Source organism: Astyanax mexicanus, chromosome 15, assembly GCF_023375975.1.
Source record: "Astyanax mexicanus isolate ESR-SI-001 chromosome 15, AstMex3_surface, whole genome shotgun sequence".
Taxonomy (NCBI): domain Eukaryota; kingdom Metazoa; phylum Chordata; class Actinopteri; order Characiformes; family Acestrorhamphidae; genus Astyanax; species Astyanax mexicanus.
In genome coordinates this window covers 19,211,774-19,230,322 of record NC_064422.1, presented here as the reverse complement: position 1 = coordinate 19,230,322, position 18,549 = coordinate 19,211,774, and the positions used below count along the sequence as shown (strand labels likewise).

The following is an 18,549-nucleotide window of genomic DNA, read 5'->3' as shown; positions in this document are numbered from 1 at the left end:
AGAAAAAAAAAGGTTTATAATTTTTTCATAATTTATATACTAAAACGTGTACTCATTTTCTCAACACAGACCATCACACATGTTTTAGCACTGAAAACATAATTTTAAACGCTTTAAACCTTCTGATAAAAACCTTTTAAATTTAGTGCTGTGGCTGTATCTTCCGCGTTAGCTCACTAACCAGTCAGTCAGCACAGAGTAGCAGTGATTCTAGCACCTTTACTGCCTGAAACAAATTTTTTTGTAGACAAACAGAAAAATGTAGGTAGGTTTTCTTCGCCTTTTCAGAAAAAAAAATCCCTTTCCAAAATTAAAGGAATATCATGGGTAGGTAATTAATTGCTATTTTTAATTTGAGTTTATTAATTATATAAATTATTAAAGACTCGGTCGCGGGCTCTCTCTAGCGGTGTGTGGTGATATGAACCCCGCCCTCAAACCTTATTGGTCGAGTCAGAACCCTGAGCTCCGCCCACGTGGACCCGGTGTTCTGTCGAGTTGTGCTTCCTTGTCAAACCGTGCTACCCCAGTAGTATTTAATTTTTAAAAAGTGAAAAATACCACAAAAAGCACCATATTGGAAACCGTATTATAAAATACTCTCAGCAGAAGCCTAAGATAGGATATGTGGATATGTGGCTAAATCACTGTATCAGGTGAAGTTTAAAAAGTTATGGCCATGTACGTGAATAGAAACCGTTTTATATATATATTTTATAGATTTATAGTTATTATTATTTTAACAGCTAATTACAGTTTTTTTTAATATGCAAGAAGGTTGTTTGATGCTCCCAATAAAAACTTAAGGAATTATCATGAAAAACTAAAAAAAAAACATATGTAAAATCGTTGGTCGGGGCATGCGCAGTCTCGTAAAGGAGCCCAAAGCGATGGGTAGCAAACCTCGACAGAACACCGGCTGAGAGCGAGTCGGTCTACAGAACGGCGCAGAAGCACGTTAAAGCTCATCCTCGGAGAAAGCGGCCTTTCTTTCAAAGCGGTGAGTAAATATTAATTGAGCGGATATTACAGCGGTGTTCACACAGATACAGGTATTTATACAGAGCAGCCCGGGAGAGCAGAGCTGTAGTTCTGTAAATAGACCGCCTGGTTTAGTTCAGTCTGTCCAGTTTAATGTTTCAATAGGAACAAACCATTTTTTTACTTTAAGTCTGTGTGTATGTGTGTAGAAGTGTTGTCAGAAACTTTGACCTTTTCAAATTAGGGGTGTGCCATATCGTACTGTACGCGATAAAATCGCGATTTAAGATTTTTAATTATTGTTATCGCAAAAAATGTCCTGATATATTGATATTTTTAAGGCAGTATGATACACACCTACATAGATAGATAGATAGATAGATAGACAGACACTTTATTGATCTTTATTGAGGAACATTTTGGAAAGTATGGGCACCAGCATAAGTTATTGTGTTGTTTGTAGCAAAAGGAAAAAAAAACATTGTGTTGTGGTTAGATTAGTCTTAAGAAAGAAAAAGTGTGATTAAACATGAGTAATGACAGATTTCTCTCAGTACTTCTACTACTGATGTGTGCTATATCATATTGTATGCAATAATATCACCAAATAAACTTTAATATTTATTATGGTGCAGTAGTGTATTCTTGAATTTTTTTTTTTCAATTCATTGTTTTGTCATATCGCCAAAATATCGTTATCACAAAAATACCCTGACATATCGCCCATCCGTTAATGTGTTGGTCTATTCTCAGGGGGTTGGTTCACTCCCATCTCGAAGCTTAAAGGATTGCCTGTCTCCCTTTTACCTCTTCAGATACTTATCATGACAGAACGGAGCAGCTCATAAAACAGCAGAGTTAAGGGTCGTTGTCTTGTTGAAGTATCTAGCCCCAACTTAATCTTTTTTCATTGGTTCATGAACATTGTTCTCAAGAATCTGCTGATATTGACCGAAATCCATGCTTCCCTCAACTTTAACAAGATTCCCAGTACCTGCACTGAACATACAGCCCCACAGCATGATTGAACCGCCACCAAATTTTACTGTGGTCAGCAAGTGTTTGTGTTGAAATGGTGTGGGTTTTTTTTGCCCACCATGCATATCGTCCTCCAAATAACTCAATTTCAATGAGCTTTCTAAACTAATTTTGTGTTCCAAACTTTCTGTAAATCCTATAAACTTATTTCACTTCTTATATATTACTGTGTTCATCTGCTATATGATATATATTTAACTGAAATGGCTGATCCAAACAATCAATGATTTATAAAGAAAAATTGTCATGAAAACGTTTTCATAGCACTCTAGTTAGAAATAAACTTCAGTTCACATCAAACCACTGTTAATAAATTAGTTTGTATCATAGCATCTAAATTATACAAAAAATGATTCACTTTTCCCATGTTTTTTTTTTTTCCATTCTCATGGGTCTGTTCTGCAGAATGGCTGAGACTCAGAAGAAGTTTGATTTTGCCATCGACCGTGGAGGGACCTTCACTGATGTTTTCGCTCATTTGCCGGACGGTAGAGAGCGGGTCCTCAAACTACTCTCACACGACCCCCAGAACTACAAGGATGCACCCACTGAGGGCATCCGTCGTGTACTGGAACAGGTAAGGAAGACAAGAAAAATAGGGTTTTAGGATAAAATTACCAGTTTTATTATTAAAGTGGCAGTCCGTATTATTTTGTTTCGAAACTGAAAGCAGAAGCATTTCTGCGTGAAGAAGGGATACAATATTGTGTTTAATGGTACGGGTGTGCTGGACGACCATCCCTGCTAAGCCTAATTAAAATATATATTTGTTCTAAAAACTGGAGTGTCAGATCGAGTTTTTCTGGCCACGTCACACGTGTTTACTTACTTACGTTACAAGTACAGCCTCTAAAAGAGGATTCGGCTCAGTTTTACTGAACGTGAGCGGCTGGTGGAGCAATGGAGACTTCAGAGGGGAAACTCAGATATCAGTAGTTCATTCATTCATAGTAAAACCAAAGAAAAAAAGGAGTGAAGTTTCTGAATGAGCGCACTCTCTCTGACTGAACATAACCTGGAATCGGATTCATCTGAAAAGAGCCCGCTTCACACCCGCCCAGTTTAAAATAATTCTTCCGCATGCTCAGTGCAATTACACATTCTCACCAGAGAGAGCCCTAAATCCCGAAACATTCAGATATCAGCTTTAATAAAACGTGTCTGACTGAAGTCACAGTTATAGACAAGCAGTCTAACTAAACTAATAAGTCATACTGTTTATGCTTATTTAATATATTGCAGTCTAAAGATTACATCAATTCAGTGCACAGTAGCATCAGCTTATAGTATTAATTATTTATAATCACACTTTATTAATCCCAAGATTCAGATAATCTAGTGATAATTGACAACATTAATATAGATCTAGAAATAAATATACCCCTGCTGATTTTGGTAGTTTACTCCCTTACAAATCTAAATTTTTTTATGATGGGTTTATATGAACAGAGAGAGACAGAATGCAAACAAAGAATGCAGATAAAACATATCAAATAAATGATAGAAATTATGTTTTATTTGATTACGTGAAATAAGTATTTGATTCTCTACTAATCAGCAAGAATTCTGACCCCTACATATCAGTTATGTTCTGCATGCATAGCACTTTTCAGGTCTTTCCACACCATCTCAGTAAAAGTGAGGACAAATCCTTCTTTTTTTATTCTTTTCTTTTAGACTTTGCTTTATGTACTTTGGGCCATTGTCGTATCTCCTCAGCCTTTACATTCCGCTGTAAAATGTTGTGATAAGTACTTTTCACTCAAATAATCACATGGAATCCAGGCCCTGAGGGAGCAAAGCAACCCATAAACCATAATGCTTCACAGTAAGAGGAGAATTATCACTTAGGAATCTTTTCCAGCTTTGTTAGACACTATAAGGCACTTTTGTTCGGCAAATAAATGAATCGATAGGGTGCATTTGAGTAAAATCTTAGTTTAGTTTAGTTGATCATTTTTATACTGAAAAGTGTGCTCATCTGTGTTCTCAACACAGAACCACATCAAATTGTAAAAGAGTAAAAGAGTCTTGTAAAAGTTCTGTCTGTCAGTCTGCATCTTCAGTAACAGCTTATCAGTGCTAGCTTATATTTTCCATGAAACCCAGGCAATTGCTTTGGAAAAATGGAAATATACAGGTACATTCTACATTTTTAAAATTAAAGGAGCATTTTGAGGACAGTACCAGCTTACATTGTGGATCTATTCCATCAACATTAGGGGATCTATTTTAGTGATCTATAGGCGATTTCAACTTCAACAGCATGATTTAGGGCGTATCTGTGTGTTCATGTCGGTATGTGCTATTGTAACAGCGGGAAAAGTACACCTTGCGTAGCTTAAACTGCACCAACGCATGCACTAATTCTCTTAATTAATCATGGGTGAGTTTTGGGCATGATGTAAAAAAAAATCAGCATTTCACTTGCTATGTGCTCAGATTTCTATTTTAATGGTGCAGCAATGTCATTTTCTTTAGTATTTCTATTTACGCCGGAGTTGCCAAAATAGCAATAAGTGTCTGACTCTAGATGTTCGTCTAGGTAGCTTTAATTAAGTGGCGCACCTGTGTTTTTTGTTGCCAAGGTAGCAATACACAAGAAATTTACCTGAACACACCTCATTTTGAGGCCACAACACCCATCACCAATTTGTTTTTTCTTTACTTGCTTTACTGCAAACAGAACAGAACAGCGAAAAGAGGAGGATAGATTTAGGAGAGATTACAGAGAATTGCAGTCAACCACATCCATTAATCTGAATTTACAAAGGATTAAAGCATTATAAAAGCAATTTTCATCAGTAGTTTAATCGATTAAACCTTACACATGACACTGCAGTGATATACAATAAACAGTTGACTAGAATCTTCTGTTTTCCTTTTTTTTTTTTGTGTTCAATATGGACAGGAAACAGGCCGCAGTTTCCCAAGGGAGCAGCCTGTGGACTCCTCTCTGATTGGATGGATCAGAATGGGCACCACAGTGGCCACTAATGCACTACTGGAGCGGCAGGGTGAGCGGACCGCTCTGCTGGTGACCCGCGGGTTCAAAGACTTGCTGCACATCGGCACTCAGGCCAGACCCAACCTGTTCGATCTGGTGAGCGCAGTAAAAACATATTGATTCCTGTTTTGGTGATATTTTTTCCTGAAAATTCCTGAAATTTTAAATAGCAGTGGTAGCGTTCAAGCTAATGAAATATATATTGGGTCGTTACATCAGCAGCCGGAGTCAGAGACAGCACGAATGGCCTTGCTCACTTGGGGTGGGCATATGGCGCTCTCTTTTCTCGTCAGTTTTTAGGGTGGTGTTGGCCGGCACTGGCATCTGCTAGATGATTTATCAGAGCTGAGTTGCTGCGCTTACCTCAGACTGTGAGATGGGTGCACACTAATGCTGCATCTGAAACAAGGTTAAAACAAGAAATGGTGGCTCACATGAAGTTTACATGTGTCAGAGGAGGCATGTACCTTTACCCTCCATGTGCCTTTACCCTCCTGGCATTGGGGGGTAAAGTTGGAGTAAAGAAAGGGCTTGCAGTTAACATGTTAGCTCTAAGCTAGTGAGTTAGCTTGGAGCTAGCAAATCATTTCTGTTTGGGCCTAGTCATGTGTTTCTACATTAGCTCCCAGTAAGCACATACTTAGCAGTTGGCACATTTTTTTTGTATTTTGTCTGTTATTAGATTGTGTTAAAATAATTAATTTTACATTATAGAAAAGTATAGTTGTTTTAATGGATCAGTCAGAACTCCACTATCACATAATGGATGAATTAATGAATTGATTAATTAACTTGAAATACTTTGATTTTAGAGCTATGTACATTGCTAGTCATTCTCTTCTAGATATTGTTATAATGTATCTAATATATGTGTTATTTGCTGTACAGCGGGTGTGTATGCCGGACGTTCTTTATGAGGAGGTCATTGAAGTGGATGAGAGAGTTGTCCTGAGACAAGATGGATGCCAGCTGTCCAGGGAAGAGCCTAAACGTATAGTCACAGGTAGAGACCAGTATTTACGGCTCTGTTTACACCTGGCATTGAAGTGTGTACTGGTTTATCTGATCACAAGTGGCAGCACAAAGTACTTTTTTAAACGCATTGTAATCCAATTACTCAAACCATATTTGGGGGTCATCAGTGACATTTTTGACCACATTATTATTGTAGTGTGATACATCTTTGACAGCAAAGCAACGCCCTGCCAGAATATAAAAAACAACTGGGAGAACACACCATCCACGCAACCTTCTAACAAGCTAAAGGATAATGGTGATTAGAGCTGGGTATCGAAATTTGATACCAAAAAAAGCTAAAAAAAAAAAAAAAAAAAAACTTTGTGCCTGTTTTCGATAGCTGCCTTTTTGAGTGGCCTCATCTGGATTTGGACTGAATGTACCATATTTGTCGCACTGTAAGGTGCACTATCAATAAACGTCTATTTTCTGGTCAATTTTCATACGTAAGGCGCACTGGATTATAAGGTGCATTTTAAGAAACACTATAAGGAACAGCAGGTCTAGCCAATGGGTACCAACTGTGTGTGTTTTAAGATGTGTTGCTGCCAATAAATTAAAATATGCTTACTGTTTTTTTTATTATTATATTGCATTATATAATATTATATTATGCTGAAAGTATAGAATACTGGGTCACATTTAGCCATTTACATTACTGTTTATCAGCTAAAATTAGCTTAGTTAATCCTGCTAACTCTCTCTCTCTCTCTCTCTCTCTCACTCAGGCAGTACAGGGGAGAGTCTGGAGGTCTGGCAGGAGTTGGATTTGCACCGGGTGGAGAGAGATTTGAAGGCAGTTTTGTCCCGTGGAATCACAAGTCTGGCTGTGCTGCTGCTGCACTCCTACATGTTAGTACATTCAGCCCTACAGTTAGCTTAACCATTAGACTGAACTAACCGAGGCACTGCTGTATGTGAGTAAATGATAGTGGCACCTGATTGGAGAGGCAGGCTGAGATTAAATGTTTTGCAGCACCTTTGAACCATTGAATTGGAAGCTGGTTAATGAGTCAGCCATAGGAGCCACTTCTTCTATGACTGGATAGAGTTGTACATAGACTTCTAGGAATTGCACACTTAGGAAGGTGCTCAGACTGACAACAGAAATAAAAACAAAGTAAAAGGCATTTCATTTATTTTCTTTAGTCTTACAGCTTTTAATGCGACCATATGGATTGGCTGATGGCTGTTTTAATCCCAGGTTATAAGGTGCATTTTGTGACACTAGTAAGAAACAGGAATGTCACCATGTTTTCCTTCCAATTCAGCAGGTATTGCTGCTGAATGGTGAGACCTGTAAAGCTAAGCTAAGTTAAGTGAACAAAACTGTAATTCTAAAAAAAAATAAAAAATTAAGTAAAGTCAAATGAGTTTCAGCCAGAATTTTGCCAAAATCTATAAATATAAATATATCACTCAAACACTGTTTTACCAGTAAGAAGAACCACACACATTTTTTTTGTTTTAAACCAAGCTAATGCTAATACCCACGTACCATAGAAACCCCAATTATATTGCATTAACCCATCATAAATCATGAGTTCAATTATTTACATTACATTACATTACATTACATTTGGCAGACGCTTTTGTCCAAAGCTACTTACAATAGTCAAGTACAAAGTAATAGGAATTAAGATAAACCATTTTTTAGATAGGGCTTAAAGGAGGTTGAAGGGAAATAAAGGGATAGAGGAGTGAAGAAGGGGAAGAAGGAAATGAGGTTAGAAGTAGTTAGTGTGTTAGAGGGGTTAAGAGAGTAAGTGCTCTTTGAAGAGCTCTGTCTTCAGGAGTCTCTTAAAGATTTATTCCGTAAGATGTTGACACCACTGTTATCCATCATCTTTAAATGCAAGTTAACGTTATTATGTAATAATATGTCTAATAAGTGTATATTAATGTGTGTGATTATTTCAGATGGCCGGCCCATGAGAAGGCTGTGGGATCGTTGGCATGGCGACTTGGGTTCACCCAGGTGTCTCTGTCTAGTGAGGTTATGCCCATGATCAGAGCAGTACCCCGCGGGTACACAGTGTGTGCAGATGCTTATCTCACCCCAAAAATACACCAGTACCTCAGTGGATTCACCTCTGGCTTCAAGGGGGGACTGAAGGTGAGTTTGTAATTACTTGTGTGTTTGCGTGTGCATGTGTGATATTTGTGCTATATTCATATATATATTCATATCTACCTAAAATAACAGCCTATTCAAATCCAGTTAAGTTTGAGACGTTATTATAGTTTTACGTGTTTTCTAAACAACCATAATTAATTTCTAAAACTGTGTGGTTAAACATATAAACCTTGCGCATGTATTTATACTATGTTATACCATATTTGTAGTCTTTTAAATGCTAATATCTACCGACTTTAGAGTTTTTTAGACTTCTTGATTCATTTTAGTGGAATTATCTACTGAATTACTAGACTATGTGTCTGTGAATAGATCATGGAAGCAGAATAGAAATAGGCTAAAATAGTGATTTTGCGTTTAAATAAAATTGTTGTCAGTAAATGAAGAAAAAATAATAATTTTAGGTTTGCGTTGCTATGTATTATGTTTTGTTGATGTTTTGATTTTTTTCCCCCAGATTTCTGTGAACTAATTTCTGTGAACTGTTTCTCTGTCTGTGTGTGTATGTAACAGGATGTGGACGTGTTGTTTATGCAGTCTGATGGAGGCCTGACCCCTATGGAGCAGTTCAGTGGCTCGCGGGCGGTTCTCTCAGGTCCGGCTGGAGGAGTGGTGGGATATGCAGTCACTTCCTACAGTTCTACTGAGAAGAAGCCTGTCATTGGATTTGACATGGGAGGTGAGAGAGCTGATGAACAGTGAACATTTTTTACATGTGACAGTATTACCCACCCAGAGAGAGCAAGGCCAACTGTGCCCTCTCAGGGCTCTGGTAGCCGATGGCAAGCTACATGAACAGGATTCGAACCGGCGATCTCCTTACGTTATGTTTTAAAAGTGACCTATATGCTACATTCATCTAAATAGTTGACACCCCTTAACTGGCATGGTCAAGCAAAATAGCAGCGCTTCACATGAAGTTTCGGTTTCATCTTTTTCAGCTTCACAGGAGCTATCAAAGAGCTCAAATTAATGACAGCTGGATTTATTATAAGAATGCATTTGAGCATACTGTAAAACGGGCACATTACTTAGCCAACTGCTTTGGTTTTATTTCTTTAAACCTCTTTCTAAAAATGTTTTCAATGATGTTAAAGCCTTTTTTAGAATGATAGAATGTCGGATTTGAAAATAACAGATTTTGCATGTTTTTGCTGTTTACACTGCTACACAGATAACACACACCTGCATCAGATATAGCTGAAAAAATCTGCTTTGTCAGTGTAAAACAAAGCCATCTTAACCGAGTTAAATCCTAACCTATTTAATCCCTTGTTCCATTTATCAGCAACCTCTTTAACTGGACTCAAGGGATCGTAAACCTTTTTATGTTCTTAAACATTCCCATATGACCAGTTTACTGCATACTGAATGTCCAAATTTCTGGTTTTCAGTCTCATTGTGTACCAGTAGTTCATACCCACCTACATAGACACATTAACACGTACCAGGTGACTGAGTCTCCTTGCAAAGGGAGGATAATTCTGGATCTCAACCCCCCCCACACACACACTCTGATGAGAGCAGCACAGTACTGGTAGTGTTTATACTGCCATCTTTGGCATTGGGCACATTTAATATGAGTCTAAAAAGCAGCTGCTCCATGGTGTCTCATTCTATAGGTTGTTCTTTTCTGTGGAGTATATTTAAGCTGTGTGCACTGTGTCAGCAATGGGTGTCGCAGGGTTTTAGATCAGAGTTTATTTGTGATTATTTGGAGCGGGGAAGCTTAAAACAATGGGATGGATGGAAGTGGGTTGAAGATGAAAAGATGGCAAAAGAATGGGACACAAAAGTGATTAGAGGTCAAGGTGAGGAGATTGTGCCCAGTGAGGTGTTGTCTGTACGCTAAATGATTATCGACTGATGCCTATCCCTAGTTAGTGTTTTCCTAGAGAATGCATACTTTGTACTTTGTGGGCTCACTATTGGTTTAGCAGTGTAAGCATTGGCTCTGTAACATGTTTTTCCCCAGCGAGGCCACAGCCATCTGGCAGTTAGTGTTCTCTTCCAAGTGTGTTCAGCTGTCCCATAACATTAGGTTTACACCAAAGATTTTATAGAAAGGAACATGCTAGCCTTTCCCCTCTCAGCGCTAGGGGTGGAAATCACAAGCTGTGACCGAAATGGCTTATTATTGTTGCTCTATATAGGGAGAGACTGTGTAGTAATTAAGTAGCAGTGAAACTCAAGTTGATTTGGACATTCCCTCACCCCCCCCCCCCCCCCTCCGTCATTAACATTGCGCTGGCTCTGGTTGCTTAAATAAAAAAAAAACTGAACGGCCGAACTGTGTTTAAAAAGCTCTGTTTTAAAAGTTAGAGAAGCTCTGAGCTGATCACGCAGTATACTGTTACATTTACACTGTTTAGAAACATAATCCTCACATTAACTACATTGCAAAACAACTGAAATTAACAGTGTACAGCGGCTCATAATGTTGCCAGATTGAAATGTTGAGTTGTGTCTGAAACTGACTGGTGAAAACGCTGTGCTTTGACAGGTGGACAAAACTGCCAAGTGTTAAGACTTTGGAAATTGAACCCATCAGTGTTGTAGATACTGTAGATACTGTAGATAATCTAGCAGAGATGGAGAGAATCCTGCTGATGGAAAGGCTACTCATCAGTGTTGTAGATACTGTAGATAACCTGGCAGAGATAAAGCGAGTGCTGCTGATGAAAAGTTTACTCATCAGTGTTGTAGATAGCTAACGCTAACCTTGTAGAGACAAAGCGAGTCCTGTATATGTTGGAATAAAACTTGTAATAGTGTCCATATGCTAAACATCAGCTGTTTGGTATTTGGGCGATTTTCTCTGCATTTTGGCAGATTTGAAACGCTTTGTACCCAGTGACCTGGTTTTATCTGAATGCTAATGTAGCAATGGCGACCCTGATGGCTCGCTGTCCGCTCCGTCTGTTCGGCTGTCTGTTGCTTAGTAGGGAGACTCACAATGCATTTTGGAACGCATTTAGCTTATGTAGTATGCAGCAATGTGAACTATAAATCATGAGGCTTTGTGGAATTTTAAAGTGCCCTCAAAATCATACTCCAATTCCTCCCTACGATTCGTACACTCAGAGAAAAATGGCCGACATACTCAATAGTGCCCTAAACAGTAAATGGGGGGCCATTTCCGTCAGAGCCACAGGGCATTTTACGATAAGATAGTATCATGAAGCGTTGCCCACAATAATGGCATCAGTATGAACTCACAATATTTTGAATTCGCGATACTCAATATATCACAAAGCAACTGTAACCCAGGTGAAAGTAGACATTGACTATTAAATAGTTAATAAATAAGAATGAATATTAAGCAGAAATTCATAATTTTAATAATTTACTTAGTGATATTAAAAAACGTATAAAATAAATAAATAGTATTAAAAAAAAAAAACATTATTTCATGTTTTGGTACATTATTTTATCATTGGTTGAAGTTGAAAGGTCATAGCTAACAGCCAATCACAGCACCGATAGTCGTCCTCCATAGAGGACTCGGAGCAGAATCAACGCAGCACACACGGGTGAAGTCGCGTTGGAGAGTAGCTCCATTAAGAAGGAGAGAAAAAGAGAAGGTTTAAGTGGATTTCACAATTTATTTGTTTTTTTTAAGTGTTGTTTAGCCTTCTGTCTATGCTGATAGACTGTGGTTTTGTTCAGCGTTTAATTTGAATTACTCTCGAGAATCACGGAGGAAGAGTGGAGCTTGGAGCATCACGGCCGCAGCGCGTGATAAAAGTAGATGGCGAGCCACCCGAGTTAGGAGCTACGACTGGGACTGTGTGTTTGTGCGTCGAGAGAAACGATCTTTTCCCCATTCGGAGGGAGTGGACGTTGCAGCGAGGAGCCAGGGTCTCTCAGCAACCGCGGTAAGGCTGTTCAAATTAAAGTGCTAATTTCCCTCTGGATCACGTGAGCAGTGCATGGAGAGCTCGCGCTGCTGAGTAAAAAGGACCGTCTCCATTTTGTTTGCTGAAGGACTGTTTAGCACTAAGGACTCGATTTAATGGACATTGATACAGTTAGATGCTTATGCATATGCCTTGAATGTGTTTAACTGTAAGGTTGATTGATACTGCATTTACAGGTGTTAACTTTCTCATGTGGACTTAGTGATATGCCCTATGTTTTTTTTTGGTTGTAATAACTTACTGATAAAGGGTAATACCAAATGCTTTTGATTTAGTTAAAATAAAAATAGGCCTAATTTGATTAATATCAAAGATAGATAATTAAAATAAATAAACCTAGTTATATCAAATAACTTCAAACCAACTAAACAAAAACCGATATTAGAACACTAAGAGCTCAATTGAGATACTAATTAAACTACTGAAACTAACTAAGTTAAGTTAACTAGAGAGTAAGAATTCAAAAAGGGTTTTCTTAACTTACAGGGTAACTGAGTAAATCTCAGATTCTTGTTTGACTCTCTTTTCATCCATATGTGATCATTTTGTCTGTCATGTGTTAAGTATGTAATGTTTTGAAGGATCCTATTTCTTAATACAATTCTACTTCCTAATTTTACATTTTTTTTCATAAAGCCGGCATTTCTAAACTTAACATTGGCCTGTGGTGTTTTCTCATTTGTTTTTGGTCAATGGTTATTTAATCAATAACTGCCCTTTACGAACCTAGTTCTGGTCCAACAGCATCCATCTTATTTTAATATTCGAGGTAAGTGCTACACAACTCTCAAAGATATTGTACATCACTGAATTAAAGTACTTAATTAAACCAGAACTTTAGCTTAATTTACTTCTGCTGCTGTTTTACTTACAGGCACGTCCACAGATGTTAGCCGCTACGCTGGGCAGTATGAACATGTGTTTGAAGCTACTACAGCTGGAGTCACACTGCAGGCGCCTCAGCTGGACATCAACACTGTGGCGGCAGGAGGAGGCTCACGCTTGTTCTTTAGGTACAACACACATACACACACTCTGCAATATTTATGGTATTAGGCAGGATATACAGCTCTGGAAAGAATAAAAAGACCACTTCAGTTTCTGAATCAGTTTCTCTGATTTTGCTATTTATAGGTATATGTTTGAGTAAAATCAACATTGTTGTTTTATTCTATAAACCACAGACAACATTTTCCCCAAACTCCAAATAAAAGTATAGACATTTAGAGCATTTATTAGCAGAAAATGAGAAATGGCTGAAACAAGAAAAAGATGCAGAGCTTTCGGACCTCAAATAATGCAAAGAAAACAAGTTAATATTCATAAAGTTTTAAGAATTCAGAAATCAATATTTAGTGGAATAAACCTGGTTTTAATCACAGTTTTCATGCATCGTAACATGTTCTCCTCCACCAGTCTTACACACTGCTTTTGGATAACCTTATGCCACTTCTAGTTCAAAAATTCAAGCAGTTCAGCTTGGTTTGATGGCTTGTGACTATCCATCTTCCTCTTGATCATTTATTAGTTGCTTTAGATAAGAGAATATAATGAATGAAACAGAACACAGCACATCTTATTAGGCTTTACTCACATTACAAGTTGCAAGTCATTTCTTTTGCATTTCTACACTAAAATATCTCTAAACAAACAACATTTTAGTCAAAGCAACCGCAAGAATTTTGTTTACTGAAGCTAAAGCAGCTGTGGGTCATGGTAAGACGTAGAACTGCCTTGTTTATCTGATATTTTATGTGTTAATTACATCAATATCAGACCCAATACCGATATTAGATAGGATTGGTCCCATCTGTAATTTACATCACTAATTATTGTACCTAAAGATTTATACTTACACTGTCAATCCTAATGTACAGGTCTATTAACGCTACGTGATTGTGAGGAAACAGACCTATTGTCTCGGTTTAAACAATATTAGAAGGCTTTTGTTTCTAAATAAATGTCTGAATGTGGGCACAGGACAGGTATACAGCACTATTTAAAGAAACAGTTTATATTAGGATGGTATGTCCCCTATAGTAGATTTAGACAGTTACCCCAGCATGATTTGTATCAGCAGATTTGCCTGTTTAATCTTATTATTATTAAAAAATTAAAAAAATCTCTCTCTTTTTGTAGGTCAGGGATGTTTGTTGTTGGTCCTGAATCTGCTGGAGCTCACCCAGGTCCTGCCTGCTACAGAAAAGGTGAAAAGAAACATATTTCTCTCGTTTCACAGCAAGTTTCTCTACAAACTCTGTACTAACATATTACATCCTGTACTATAGGGGGCCCTCTCACAGTCACTGATGCTAATCTGGCCCTCGGTCGACTGCTACCCGACTTCTTCCCTCACATCTTCGGCCCTGGAGAGAACGAGCCGCTCTCCACAGAGGAAACAATGAAGGGGTTTCAGCAGCTCACCCAGGACATCAACCACTTCCTGTCCAGCAGCCAATCAGAACACGGAGCCAGCCAGAAAAAGGGCAAATCGGAAATGAGCTTGGAGGAGGTCGCCATGGGATTCATCAGAGTTGCGAATGAGGCCATGTGTCGGCCAATCAGAGCACTTACTCAGGTAAATATAGAAAGTGTAAGGTATGACTGGAGGGTTTACATAATTTCCACACTATTACAATACTCCTTACACAGCATTCATAGGTCTAAGGCTTCCAGGAATTAGGGAAAAATATGTAAATACAATGTGGTATTTGCCATTAAAAATGCCTCAGTTAATTCACCAGCCATATTTTTTTACACCACTTAAAAAGCTGTGTTTTCTTCTGTGTCAGGCTAAGGGTCACGATACATCTCAGCATGTGCTGGCATGTTTCGGAGGAGCTGGGGGTCAGCATGCCTGTGCCATCGCAAGAGCTTTGGGCATGAAAACTGTCTTCATACACAAGTACGTCCCTCTCAACAGAATGTTGTTTTATACTGCTGTGTTTATTAGTTATTAGTTATTTTGTTTCACGATAAATCAATAAATCATTTTTTTTACTATCCCACTTTTTTAACCCAATTTAGCGATGCCATTTTTCTCGCCCATTCAGCTGGGTTCTGTATTCCCCCAACACTAGAAATGCCCTGACACCAGAAAGGTATAGACTAGCACATGCCTCCTCTGACACAGTTACCACCTTTTTCCAAACTGCTGCTGATGCAGCATTGCCGAGTAGCCAGCACGGACACCTTGTGTTGACCAATATTACCTAGAGAGGGATGTGGAGAAAGAGTGTCATCTACCAACCCAGAGAGAGCAAGGCCAATTGTGCTCTCTCTGGGCTCCGGCAGCTGATGGCAAGCTGCATGAACAGGATTCGAATTGACGATCTCCTGATCATGGTGATCTCCTGATAAAGTCCACCGGACCACCGTGAGCCCTTAGCATTTATTCTTGATATTACTTATTTTATCGCAGTTTCATTCTGGAGGATACAAGATGAGATACAACTAAGCATTAAGGCATACAGGTTCAGTGTACCGTACGTTTTGCACTATAAGACCAACCGGATTATAAGGTGCACTGTCAATAAACGTCTTTTTTTTAGTCTATTTTCATACATAAGGCACACCATGCGACACTTGTAAGGAACAGGGGTGTCGCCATGTTTCCCTTCTAATGCAGCAGGTCTCACCGCTGGGTGGTGTTGGGGGTAACTAAAGCTAAGTTAAGTAAACGAAACCTAAACAAAACTCTTCTTTTAAAGTCATTCAAGCGCAATGGAGTGTTACCATTAGTTGCTTACTGCTAGCACTAGCTGTGGTTAGCAGCTAATGCTGCCTGACAGCGCTACACTGAGGAACCCTGAGTGTTCTGGTAATATTAGCTAGCGGTTCATCACACGTAGCTTGTTTTAATGCGGTAAACATTCAGGCTACAGTCCAATATTCTCCCCTCTGAACGGTGAAGGAGCTAGCGTTGGGCTAAGCGACTAATGCTAATACTACTCCAGTCTCGGTGCTGGGGAATTAAACTGAAACTTCTGTATAATGCTGCACTTCAGCAGAATGGCTTTTTTTGTTCTTTACAACCTGACTGGTAAAATTCATATATAGTGCACTGATGATTTTTGGGAAAATTAAAGGATTTTAAGGAGTTTAAGTGTGCCTTATAATTTTATTTTAATTTATTTTATTTATGAGTTAAATATTCATTTTATTATTAATCCAAGCTGGATATTCATATTCTTTTGTAGCATAAAATAAAAGTAGAACTGTAAAATAACTGTGGCCAGCATTATTATTAATATTTTTAGCTGATAAAAATCTGTGTTGATCACAACATTTCAGTTTTACGAATATCTGTCTGTAGGTACAGTGGAGTCCTGTCAGCGTATGGTTTAGCACTGGCTGATGTGGTAGAGGAGGCTCAGGAGCCGTGTTCTCTGCAGTATAAAGAGGATTCTTACTCTGAGCTGGATCGCAGGATACAGGAGCTCACCCAGCGCTGCCAGAACACACTGCAACAACGAGGCTTCAGCTGGTAAACACATGTGGCAAAGTTACACTTGCAGCTGTGGTTTGGGCAAAAATGAATTGGCAATAAGCATGTTAACATTGGGAATTACATGTTTACATATACCTCTTTTCATTTTTTTTTATTCAAATACTAAATGTACTAAAAAAAGGTCTTGTACAGTTCTCAGATCAGTACGGAGGTGTTTCTACACATGCGATATGAGGGAACGGACTGTGCTCTCATGGTCAATGCCAGTGGCTACCCCGGGCATGCTCAGTCCTGTCAGGCCGGAGACTTCCGCACCTCTTTTACCAAACGGTAACAGTTTGTGTGTGTATAAGTGTGTCTTAACTGCTTCAAGTCATTTGGAGGCTCCAAGCAAAACAACACCAGTTATGGGCCTAATTTATCCAATGTAAATTATCACTTACTGATGTCTTGTTTTTTTTTTTTCTCTTTCATCCTCTTCTTTCTTTTCTGGCTTCATGATGGATAACTCTGTTTCATGATTGCTGAAGTTTCATGTTTTGCCAGTGTTGTGCCGAATTCAGCACCCCCGTCAGGAAAAGCACCCCCTCTCGAAGCTTATTTCTAAGTAATGTTAAAGCGTTTTTATCAAGAAGATGTACACATTGCAGAGAGGGGGTGCTTTTCATGGCGGGGGTGCAGATTTCGACACTACTATGTTGCCGAATTCAGCACCTTGTTATGGAAAATTGGTGGTTGGAATGGAAAAATAATGTTGAATGCTAAGTCAGGATCGAAGCGAGTAACAAAGTTTTATTGAAGTCAGACAGTGTAGCATACACAGAGAATCGGGTTTACCCTAGCTACCACCTCATCCATTTTATATGCGCTTAAACCCCCACCCCTTAGGCTCCGATGCATGATGTGTGTCGTACGTGGTGTACGTGACCAAACTCTGTTACTATTTACACAATTGCAAATATTTTAACATTATGAATCATCCATACAACAGCATTTCGTTACAACCTCCACCAGAAAAAGCACTCTTTTACTGGAGAGGCTGCAGGTGGCATGTTTCTTTTTCATTATTTCTTAGGAGTCAGCGTAGCTTAGAACAGCATCTTGGGTATTTTCATTTTCACAAAAAAAGTTAAAGCCAAGAAGACATACGTGCGTGCTCCAGAGAGGTGGTGCTTTTCCTGGCGGGGGTGCTGAATTCGCCACAACGCTGGCTTGCAGGAGTTTTATGTGGAGTGAGTTGGGGTACATTAAAGTGAAATGTAAATCTAATCATTAATCTAGTTCCATCTCCATGTTTTTTTTTTCTTTTTTCTTTTATTCAGATATCTGAAGGAGTTTGGCTTTACCATTGCTGATCGGCCTATAGTGGTAGATGACATCCGTGTGCGAGGGTCGGGGAAATCTGGCATTAAGTCAGTAACCATAGCCAAAAAAGGGCATGACTCCTCAAAACCAACAAAGGTAAAGAGTGAAATAGAACAAGGTAGCTTACATATTTTAGAAAATCTTTAATTAAATTATTAGTGGTGTCAGTTGATTAAAAAATTGAATCTAATTAATCACAACAATATTCTGTGTTTAACTGCAATTAATCGCACTTGTTCTTCTTAAGATGCAAGTTTTCATAGTGGATATTTACATGTAAATGAAAGAATGTTAATGTTAATTAAAATACTAGTATATACTTGGATGTTTGAGGGGAGATAAAGTCAATGTGTGGTGCTGGAATAAAGAATGCATGACAAATATGCTTTATTTTTAATTTATTGTGAATATCTTAGCTTGTCTGTAAGAATTTCTTAAATAGAACTCAATTTTCTGATTAGAAAAGAGCGTTTTTAACACCTGTAGTTGGTTTCTATGGTTTGGATCAGTTGATGAGTTTGTTTACTTGGAGTGTTTTCTCCCTATGTTTGGTTTGGTTTCACACAGACATAAACATAAACGCAGCAAAATACGCAAAAATAAACCGTGCAAGCACATTGTCTCCTCTGATTGG

General features: G+C 38.5%; 1 protein-coding gene across 1 annotated transcript in view; it reads left to right on the top strand.

Moving 5' to 3' along the window:
- The first annotated feature begins 909 nt into the window (after positions 1 to 909).
- Positions 910 to 18,549, top strand: part of oplah (5-oxoprolinase, ATP-hydrolysing) — a 33,057-nt gene continuing 15,417 nt past the window's right edge. The window contains exons 1-14 of the mRNA XM_022685439.2: positions 910 to 1,000; positions 2,425 to 2,596; positions 4,931 to 5,122; positions 5,915 to 6,029; positions 6,772 to 6,895; positions 7,964 to 8,159; positions 8,694 to 8,859; positions 12,975 to 13,113; positions 14,240 to 14,307; positions 14,389 to 14,678; positions 14,893 to 15,005; positions 16,416 to 16,586; positions 16,743 to 16,880; positions 17,873 to 18,011. Coding sequence (XP_022541160.2) covers positions 2,426 to 2,596; positions 4,931 to 5,122; positions 5,915 to 6,029; positions 6,772 to 6,895; positions 7,964 to 8,159; positions 8,694 to 8,859; positions 12,975 to 13,113; positions 14,240 to 14,307; positions 14,389 to 14,678; positions 14,893 to 15,005; positions 16,416 to 16,586; positions 16,743 to 16,880; positions 17,873 to 18,011 — 2,022 coding nt within the window. The 5' untranslated portion in view covers positions 910 to 1,000; position 2,425. The remainder of the gene's footprint in view (positions 1,001 to 2,424; positions 2,597 to 4,930; positions 5,123 to 5,914; positions 6,030 to 6,771; positions 6,896 to 7,963; positions 8,160 to 8,693; positions 8,860 to 12,974; positions 13,114 to 14,239; positions 14,308 to 14,388; positions 14,679 to 14,892; positions 15,006 to 16,415; positions 16,587 to 16,742; positions 16,881 to 17,872; positions 18,012 to 18,549) is intronic.